Genomic DNA, 10746 nt, shown 5'->3' with positions numbered 1-10746 from the left:
ACTCAGAGTCAGAGAGAGGGAGGTTTAATCCCGGTACAGCGAGCCAGATACAGGGAGATTTAATTGTATCACTGGGAGGCAGATGAAGGCAGGTATAATCACACAGGGAGAGAGCCAGGGGGAATTAATATCAGCACTGGGAGACAGAGGCAGGGGGATTTAATCCCAGCACAGGGAGGGAGAATCAGGAGTATTTAATTCCATTGCTCATGAGGCAGATGTAGGGGAATTTAATCCCAACCCTGGGAGGCAGAGGCAGGAGGAATTAATCCCAGCATTTGAGAGTCAGAAGTATAGGCCAGTGGATTTAATCCCAGCAGCCAAAAGCATAAACCTCAGGATTTATTTCCAGCACTCAGAGGCAGAAACTGGATCATTTAATTCTAGCACTAAAAGGCAGAACCTGGAGGATTTAATTCCACCACTTGGGAGGCTACTGCAATGGAATTCAGTCCCAGCATTGGGCATCAGACTTGGTGGGATTTAATCATAGAAATGGGAGGCATTTTCAGGGGGTATATAATCCCAGCATTCAAAGGCTAAAGCTGAAGGATTTAATTCCACCACTCTGAGGCAGAAGCTGGAGGATTTAATTTACCACTTTGAAGGCTGATACAGGGGCATTCATTCCTAGCACTGGGAGGCAGAGACAGGGGGATTTAATCCCATGCCTGGGAGACAGAATCAGGGGGATTTTAGGACAGGGAGGTATAGTCAGGGGCATTTAATTGAAGTACTTGAGAGGATAATGCAGGAGTATTTAATTCCAGTACTGGGATGGGGAGGCATGGGGATTTAATCTTAGCACAGTAAGGCAGAGCACTTGGATTTAGTTCCAGCACTTGGAAGGCTGATGCTGTGTGATATTTCCCAGCACGGGGAGTGAGAGGTAGGGGATGTAATCCCAGGACTTGGAGGCAGAAACTGGAGGATTTAATTCCACCCCTTGGGAGGCTGTTGCATCGGGATTTGTTCCCAGCACTGGGAGGGAAAAGCAGCGGGATTTATTCCAGTACTAGGAAGCAGAGGCCGGGAAATGTAATCCCTGTTCAGGAGGCAGAGGCAGGGGGTCATAATTCCAGCACTCAGGAGGTCATAATTCCAGCACTCAGGAGGTTGGTGCAGGGGCATTTATTCCTAGGACTGTGAGGCAAATCTAGGAGGATTTAATTCCACCTCTGAGGAAGCTGATGCAGTGTGATTTAATCCCAACACTGAGTGGGAGAGGAAGGCGGATTTAATCCCAGTACATGGAGGCAGAGTCAAGGGAACTTTATTCTAGCATTCAAGAAGCTGATGCAGGGGGATTAAATTCCAAGGCAGTTAGGGAGAGTCAGAGGCATTTAATTACAGCACTTGAGAGGCTAATGCAGGAGTATTTAATCCCAGCAATGGGAAGGAGAGGCAGAGGGATTTAATATTATCACTGAGCAGCAGAGCACTTGGATTTAATTCTTGTACTTATGAAGTTGATGCAGGTTTTTTACCAGCACTGGGAGGGAGAGGCAGTGGATATAATCCCAGCACATAGTAGGCAGATGCAAGGTGATTTAACACCAGCACTGGGTGGTAGAGGCAGTGGGATTTAATTCTAGCACTCTGAGTTTGATGCAGGGGAATTTATCCCCAGGACTGGAATGCAGATGGAGGGGGTTTTAATTCCAGCACTCAGGAATGTGATATTGGGGGATTTAATCCCAGCACTGGGAGGAGAGGCAGGGGGATATAATCACAGCACTTAGGAGGCAGAGGCAGGGCGATTTAAATACAGCACTAGGAGGCAGACGAAGGGGGATTTAATCTCAGCATTGGGAGGAAGAGGCAGGGGCATTTAATCCCAGGAGGCTGATGCAGAAGTTGGATGATTTAATTTCAGCAATGGGAGGCAGAAGCTGGAGGATTTAATTCCACCACTTGGGAGGCTCATGCAGGGGGACGTAATCCCAGCACTGGGAGGCAGAGGCAGTTGGAATTAATTCCAGCACACAGGAGGCTGAACCAGGGGGATTTTATTGAATCACTAGGGGGCAGAGCCAATGGGATTTCATATCAACAATGGGAGGCAGAGGCAGTGGTATTTAATCCCAGAAGTGGGAGGCACAGGCAGGGGGATTTAATTCCATCACTGGGAGGCAGAAGAAGGAGGATTTACTTACTCCCAGCATTTGGGACACACAGCCATAGGCTAGAGGATTTAACCCCAGCACTTGTGAGGCAGGTGCATGTGGATTTAATTCCAGCACTGGTAGTCAGACGCTGAGGGATTTGATCCCAGCACTGGGCAGCAGTGGCAGTGGAATTTAACCCTAGCACTGGTAAGCTGATGCAGGGGCATTAATCACTTCACTCTGGGCCATAGCCAAGGGAATTTAATATCAGCATTGGGAGGCATAGACAGGTGGATTTAATCCCAGCAGTTGGAGGCAGGAGCCAGAGGATTTAATTTCAGAACTTGGAGGTAGAATCTGGAGGATTTAGTTCCACCACTTGGTAGGCTGATGCAGCGGGATTTATTTCCAGCACAGGGATGGCTGAAGCATGAGGATTTATCTCTTGACTAGGAGGGAGACGCAGGGGGATTTAATCCCAGCAATTGGAAGAGAGAGACACACACCAGAGGATATTTAATTCCAGCACCCAGAACGATGATACAGGGGGAATAAATCCTCGCACTGGGATGCAGAATCAGGAGATTTAATGTCATCACTGGGGGCAGATGCAGGGTGATTTATTCCTAGCAATGGAAGGCAGATGCAGGGGGATTTAATCCTGGCATTTGGGAGATTGAGAAAGAGGCCAGAGGATTTAATGCCAGCATTTGTGAGGCAGACACAGGGCTGTTTAATCCCAGGACTTTGAGGCAGGGACAAGTAGATTTATTATCAGTACTCTGAGGCAGAAGCCTGAGCATTTAATTCTAGCACTTGGGAGCCTCATAAAGGGGGATTTAATCCCAGCACTGGGGGGCAGAAGAAGAGGGATTTAATTCCCATACTGGGCATCAGAGCTAGGTTATTTAATCCCAACACTTGGAGGCAGAGGCAGGGCAATTTTACCCCATAACTCAGGACAGAGCCAGGGGAATTTAATCCCAGCACTGGGAGGCAGAGGCAGGGAGATTTAATCCCAGCACTCAGAGGCAGATCTCCATGAGTAGAAGTCCATTCTGGTCTATAGAGCTAGTTCCAGTACAGGCTCCAAAGCTACACAGAGAATCCCTTATTCAAAAAAACCGAAAAAAAAAAACCCACTCAAAACCAAAATCATTGTTCTTGGTCTCTATACTAACCAAAGAGAATAACACCATTCTCACCCTCCTGGAAGCTCTTTATTTCAGTCTTGTCCCATCTCAAAAGCTAGCCAAGGCCCACAAAGGATGTCCTGACTACCATTCTCTGCTAACTATCAAGTATCCCAGTCCTGTATGAAACTGTGCCCTTTTTAACAGCTTTGCCCCAACTCAGAGGAGTACCTCCATCTCAAAGAACAGAGCTTGTTCAATATTTTAGCCACTGCACAAGACACCTACATTTACCCCAGAAACCATCATTTTTGTGTTGCTATTATTTAAATAATTTTATTTTTATTTTTTCTACAATAGTAATATCATTGATTCCATCATTTCAACACTTCCTTTTCCTCCTTCCAAACCATGTACCTATACCTACCTTGCTCAGTTTTAAAATCCTGGTTTCTTTTCCTTTAATTGTTGTTGTTGGTTGTGGTGGTGTAGGTGGCACTGTTGGTGGTGGTGGTAGAGGGTGTGTGTGTGTGTGTGTGTGTGTGTGTGTGTGTGTGTGTGTGTGTGTGTATTACTAAATACAAAATACTCCCTGGTCAGGGTGACTGGAGTTCACACAACACCTGGGAAGGAGGACACCAATCAGCATGTTCATGTGGGGGGAGACAAGCTCAGGAGGTAAGGCAGTCTTTAAGAGAGCCAGCAACAAGACTGCATTGATGATATGCAAAATAATCCATGAATTTGGTGAGGGCTAAGGAAAAATTCTTATCCACGTGAGGGTTAGCTTTTATCTGAGGGGAAAATAAGGAAACATACATGCTTTCTTATGGTAACTTTTTCTTTTCCTTCTTCTTAAAAAATTCTCTTTCTCTCAAAATCTGAATCTCAGTTGTGTAGCTTGATCTGCTTAAGGGGACCCCTGGCAATAGGATCAGAATCCATCCATGATGCATGAGCAGCTTTTTGGAGCCCACTACCTATGGCTGGACACCTTGCACAGGCTTGAGTCAGGGGGAGGGTCTTGGACATGCCTCAACTGAATATACCTGCCCATGGGAGGCCTTACCTTCCTGTAGGAGTGAATGAGGCCTGGGGGGAGGGGGTGGTTGGAGGGGTGAGAGCAGGGAAGAGAGGGATTCTATGATTGCTGTGTAAAATAAATAAAAATATTTCTTATTAAAAACCAAAAAAAGGAAAATCTGACTCCATAGAGTTATATAGATATCTTTTAACACACAGTGCTCTCTCTGTCTCTGTCTCTGTCTCTCTCTCTCTCTCTGTCTCTGTCTCTCTCTCTCTCTCTCTCTGTCTCTCTCAACAAAAAACACACACACAATTCATGGATCTCCCCTCCCCCTGCCACATACCCTGAATGCAGTCTTGAGCTTAGTCTCTTAAAGACTGCTTTTGTCCCTAGTGGAAGAAAGAAGCCTGCACTGATTCTATAAAATGCAGAAAAACATAGGTGGAGATATTCACAAAGGCAAAGCATGGGTGTCCCACAGACATATGCCCTCTCTTCCTACAGAATTAGAGAACTGAGGCTCTTGACATGAGGGGAAAAGGTCCTCCGGTAGGACAAAGAAGCACCACCATGGTTTGTAATGTTTTAAGTGTGTGTTCTGAGGGAAGCCCCTATCCCAAAACACCCAGGAGGTTCACAGCCTGCCCCTACCATCAATCCGTGGGTGTATATGCAGGGCTATTGTGTTAATTACTATCAGAAGAGTCCTAAGATTAATGAGTTCTTAGGGTGAATGGAGGGTCCTTTAGTCAGATAAGTCCTCTGAGTATGGTCAGAAATTAGAAAAGAATTTCATAGGAGGAATCAGAGTACTTCTTCCCTGCTAGGAGCCTCCATTCTGTGTAGTAGTAATGGGTCAGACCCACATTTAATCCCATGCTATGGGGCTGTAGCTGAAATAGTGGTAAAGAATGTTGGTTAGAGGACATGGCCTGAATATTTCTACAAGGAAGTTTAAGTCATGTATGAGAAGAACCACATACAACAGAACATAGCACAACAAGACAACTGTCAAGGGGTAGCAGAGAGAGGTTCATGATTTCCAAGAACTTGCTTGAAGATTCTCACTGGAAACTGAGAGGGCCCCCACAACTCTAAGGTGCTAGAAGATATGAGTGCCAGCCCGGGGCATTCAGCTAAGCCCACAAGTGGCAGTAATGATAGGCTGTAAACCTAGAATTAATCTGCTTCTTCCTTAGGGAACAGGTAGTTGAGAACAGAAGGCCAGTAGGTTCCTAACATCAGTGCTCTCCTGGAAACATGCAGAGGCTAAGTTAGATAAATAAACAAAGGGTGGATTTCTCCTGGATGAAAGTGTTCTTAATTTCATTCTCCCCTTGGCAGGTGTCTGTGTCTCCAGCAACCTGCCCCCACATCTTGTTGTCGTCCCTAGCCAGGTCATCATGCCTCGTGGTCAGAAGAGTAAGCACCATGCCAGGAAGAAAAGCCACCAGACCCGAGGTAAGGCTCAGGCTAGTGGAGGTGTTCAGGAAATAGCAGAGGAAACAGGAGGGGCAGCAGAAAAGTCGTCTGCCGCCTCCCAGACCCAGCCTGGGGCTGAGTCTTCCAGCACTCCCGAGGCTCCTCAGAACGCAACACCATCTGCCTCAAGCACTCTGAGTATTTCTTCCTTGGAATCACATGATAGTTCCTGTAAAGGAAGTGAATAATTCAAGAAAAAGGAATGCCCTGTTGAGGACAAGCCCTGCAACCTCTGTCCTCACCAAGATATGGTAACAAGAAAGGTAATGGTGCTCTTACATCACTTGCTCCACAACTTCAATCTGAAGAAGCTTACTACTAAGGAAGACATGCTGAAGCTTATCACCAAGAAGTATGAAGACAACTTCCCTGAGATCTTCAGGAAAGCCTCTCAGAAGCTGGAAGATGCCTTTGAGGTGGAAGTGAGGGAAGTCAACTCCAGTGAGCCCTCATACAACCTCATCAGCAAGCTGAAGCTCCCCAACAATAGGAGGATTCGTGCTGGCAGAGGCTTTCCCAAGACTGCTTTCGTGATGTGTGTCCTAGGTATCATCCTCATTAGGGGCAATTGTGCCAGTGAAGAAGATGTCTGGAAAACCATGAAGAAGCAGCGAATCTATCCAGGGAAGAAGCACCGCATCTTTGGTGAGCCCCGGAAGCTCATGACCCATTATTTAGTGAAGCTGAAGTACCTGGAGTACAGGCAGGTGGCAGGCAGTGATCCCCCACACTATGAGTTCCTGTGGGGTCCCCAAGCCTATGCTGAAACAAGCAAGATCAAAGTCCTGGAATATTTGGCCAAGATAAACCAAACGACACCTAGTGCCATCTCTGCCATTCATGAAGAGGCTTTGAAAGATTACCAAGGACAAACAGAAGCCAGAGATGAAGATGACTCTGATGCCACTGACCAAACGAGTGAAGATTCCTCAGTAAAATTACCAGCAAATTCCACTGTCCCCGTTGACCCTTAAAGTTTTCCTGTCATTGAGATAAGGACATAAAGCATGACAAAGTAGGTTTGCTTGAAAATATGAAATAATCTAAGAGTTAGTAGGTCAGTACACTGGGAAGAGCAGGGGATTAGAACATAGTTAAATCTAGTCTCCTTTAATTGCATTCATTATGTGGTTTGGTAAAATTAAATGCAATAAATCGAATTAAATATTTCCCCTGGCTTGTAAAAAAAGTCAATAAAAGTCAAATGTTTATGAATTAGACTTTGAGTTTATTTACTGATATTGAACATCTGTATATCAAATATACTATCTTTAGAAGTCCATGTGAAAGTATTATAATGGTAATATCATATTCCAGTTTACAATTTTAGAAATTTTGAGCCAATATCTGCAGTTTTACCAGTAAAATTGCATTTCCTCTCTTTGACTTAACGTAAATTAAAAAAGTAATAAGGACAATGGAGGTTTGTTTTGTTTTGTTTTGTTTTGTTTTTTGCGAGTAAGCAGAAGATTGTCCTGTTTAATTACTGCTTGCTCTTTTCTTAAAATGCATATACTCTGCTTGTGTGGTGTAGTAGAGCTCTTTATAACATTCTCCTACTGCGAATGTAGGACAATATCCCTTGAAAGCAGAGGGCAGGACACAGAGTTCTGGACAACGCAAGAATAAACAGACAACTTGCACTGGAAGAGGAAGGGGGAATGAGGTCTAACTTGATGGTGCCAAGTACCCTCTTAGTGATGGAAACCCAATAAATAAAGGCAAAGTCTGTAAACTGGTCCAGAGAAAGCCTGATCTGACCTTGTCTGGTGATCAGATGGCCAAACACCCTAAAGGTCGTGCTGGAACTCTCATCCAATAACTGATGGAAGTGGATGAGAGATCCTTGGCCAGGCCCCAGGTAGAGCTCCAGGAGTGCAATTGTCTAGAAAGAGGAGGAACTGCAAGAGCGAAATGTTGAGACCAAGATTGGAAAAGCACAGGGACAAATAGCCAAACAAATGGAAGCACATGAATTATGCACCAAAGGCCGTGGAGCCCCCAGCTTGTTCAGGCCCTCTGGATAACTGAGACAGTTGAATAGCTTGAACTGTTTGGGAGGCACCCAATCTGTGGGATCAGGACCTGTCCTTAGTGCTTGAGTTGGCTGTGGGAACCTTGGGCTTAGACAGGGACACTTTGCTCAGTCTGGAAGGAGGGGACTGGACCTGCCTGGACTGAATCCACCAGGTTTAAATGAGTCCCTAGGGGAGTCTTGGCCCTGGAGGAGATGGGAATGGACGGGAGGGGCTGGGGGAAAGTGGGGGTGGGAAAGGAGGGGGGAGGACAGCGGAACCCATGGCTCTAGTGTAAAATTAAAACACAAATTAGCAAATAACAAAAAAAAATGTAACACACATCCAGTAAAGTTTATATTGACAGGTTCAACATGGCCCCTGTTTACCGCCATTTGGCGGGCCCTGCATTAAGGCTCCCCTTTTCCAAGACTGCAGGAAGACTCTGCAATCTCCACACCCTGCCCCCACACTCATTTGCCAGAGACATCAGACACTTCCTGAGACTCAGAGACCAGCCTCCAGCTTCCATCCTGCCCTGGAACTCCCACCTGGACCAGAGGTGAATGCCTGGGGTCACACCCAGAGAGGCCAGCACCTGGGTCTCAGCCCTGGGCACCAGCCACTCCAACAATGGTGTTTCTTATCAGAGCAATCAAGTTTTGATTCATTGAGCAAGGCATGTGGAAAAGTCAAATTCCCAAAACTTGGAAAACAGATGCAATTTTCATTCATTGTTCATGAAGGAGTTGTGCTAAATGACTTTAAACATAATGAATAGATGCCACCCCCTTAGATGGTATGCCTTACAGTTTTTTTTGGGGGGGCGGAGGAAATCCTACAAGTCTATGCTAGCAACACAGAAAAATTACACACTGGATGTTGGGGTGAGATGGAGGGGTATCACCTTAATTTTGGTTTAATTTCTATAGTTCTGGATGCTGAAAAGTGTAAGATCAAGGGGACTGCTGACCCAGTTCTAAATAACACAATCCTTATTTAAAACTTTGAGAGAGGAAAAGAACAGGGGAGTAAGGGATGGACCCAAAGTGAAGACAGGGAAAGGTGTAAGTGATTGGGTTGGTGGGCAAATGCAACCCAAGTCTCCATTCGGCAGGAAGGGAAGATGTCCCAGTTTCTTTCCAGTGCTGATAAGTCCGTTTGAAAATCAGGTGACTGGTCCACATTCTGTTAACATTTTGAGAGATCCCTCAAGTAAGATGAGATCCATAGAAACCACTACATCATCACCATTTTACTTGCACTGAAAAGTAGGTCCTAACTGAGGGGAAGAGCTTTTCATATAAAGTTATCTTAATTTTCATTTCACAAACCTTTCTCAAGGGCTACATTTTGTTAAGTCAATAATGACTAAAATGAGGCAGCTGGACAGAAGGACATCATGGGGGCAGTAGAAAGGTTTGACCTTATGGCAAATTATAAGACCTTGAATTGTAGTCATCTGGGACAAGCCACCCCATACTCAAATTAGAGCTTTCATGTTGAAATTTAATGTAGGTGAACCCATTACCTTTGCGCTGTGTACTGTAATTTTATGAGACTCTTCTACATGCTTTAGTACCTTCAAGATAAGAGAACAAGATGTACTACAAGTGGGTGTATCACTGACCTGGTCCTGAGAGTTTTGGGATGTCCCCTCCTCTCGTTTCCCTATTGTCAGTGTAGGTAGGCAGCCTTACCCACCTCACCAGATTAATTACACAGTCTTGCCCACCTCATCAAATTTAACTATACTTTCAGGGTTACTTAATGGGAAAAGATTTCCAGCTAAGATAGGAGCTTTAATTTCATTGCTCCCTTCCATATGCCTCACTCCTGACTCACCTGCCTGTGCATCTCATGCACATAGGCAGGGCCCTGATTTTGCCTTGTCCCTAATTCCAAAGAAATATGTTCTCATGCACCACAAGCTTTTCTCTTCCCAGTTCCCTGTTATAACTCACTGCTCAGCTGATGGTTATAGGATCACCAAAGAACATGAGTCCAGAGATCATTAGGTAAGAAACTGTAACAGCTAAAGATATTTACAGCCCCAGACCCAAAAGTATCTGGGCTTTGCAAAAATAGACTTTAATATAACCTTCTATTACTGTGAAATGATTCTAACAATTGATCACCTGTCTCCTGGATGCAAAACTAGTAAAGGAAACAAATGCCTTAAAATAACCTGTCTCTGATAAACTAAACATGTTCCAATCTCTCTGTCTCTCCCATTAACACTAACCAATGTAAGCAGAGTACTAAACACCACAGATGGTCACTAATTTTCTCATGGCTGCTTCTTAACATGTTCAAACCTTTTTTACAAGCTCCAGAAACGGTCTTAAATCCATCTGGGCAGGTCGGATCTACTTCAGGCTTCTCCTGTCACATCATCATCTGTCAGACACAGAAGCAGCCAAGAGTGCCAAGCAAGAAGGACGCATGTCTCCACAGCATCAGAAGAAGGCAGACAGCCCATCATCCCACACTGCCTGTCTACCTTGGAAGACTCCCTAATCTACCTCCCCCAAAGAGCCAACTGACGCCCAACAAGTCAGCTGGAAGCAGGTTTTCTGGGAGAAACTGCAGCCCCTCTTCCTATTCACTCTCATTTTATAATAAGAAGCAAATACTGGAATGTTAGAATCCTGCCCTCCCCCTTCCAGATTCTAATGTCTTACATCATCAGGAGGGCAGGGGCAACTGTGTACCTCCACATGGTCATGCAATCCCCACCCTTTCCTTTTTTCTGTTTTCCTCTCTGCTCTGCTCCGCCATCTCTCTGTTCCCTCCCCCAGTCCTGGGTGTCTCCAATCCCTTTCCTTCCTTATAAAATTCTGAAAGGTACCACTGAGTTCTCTCATGACCATGACCTTTCCATGTGGTAACCAGCACCAGCCACCAGCACCTATTTCCTTTCAGTTGTCCTCATTACTTTTGCCTTGTGTGCTATAATTTTTATTAGACTATCCTACGTC

The 10746-nt window shown here is 45.2% G+C and overlaps 1 protein-coding gene across 1 annotated transcript; it reads left to right on the top strand.

Annotated features, from left to right (window-relative positions):
- Positions 1-6016: 6016 nt before the first annotated feature.
- Positions 6017-6724, top strand: LOC118576361 (melanoma-associated antigen B3-like). Its single transcript, XM_036176647.1, has one exon. The coding sequence runs from the start codon at positions 6017-6019 to the stop codon at positions 6722-6724; it is 708 nt and encodes a 235-aa protein (XP_036032540.1).
- The last annotated feature ends 4022 nt before the right edge of the window (positions 6725-10746 follow it).

This window comes from Onychomys torridus, unplaced genomic scaffold (genome assembly GCF_903995425.1).
Source record: "Onychomys torridus unplaced genomic scaffold, mOncTor1.1, whole genome shotgun sequence".
NCBI classification, from domain to species: domain Eukaryota; kingdom Metazoa; phylum Chordata; class Mammalia; order Rodentia; family Cricetidae; genus Onychomys; species Onychomys torridus.
Note: the sequence above shows the minus strand (reverse complement) of the source record. Positions and strands in the feature narration are given on the sequence as shown.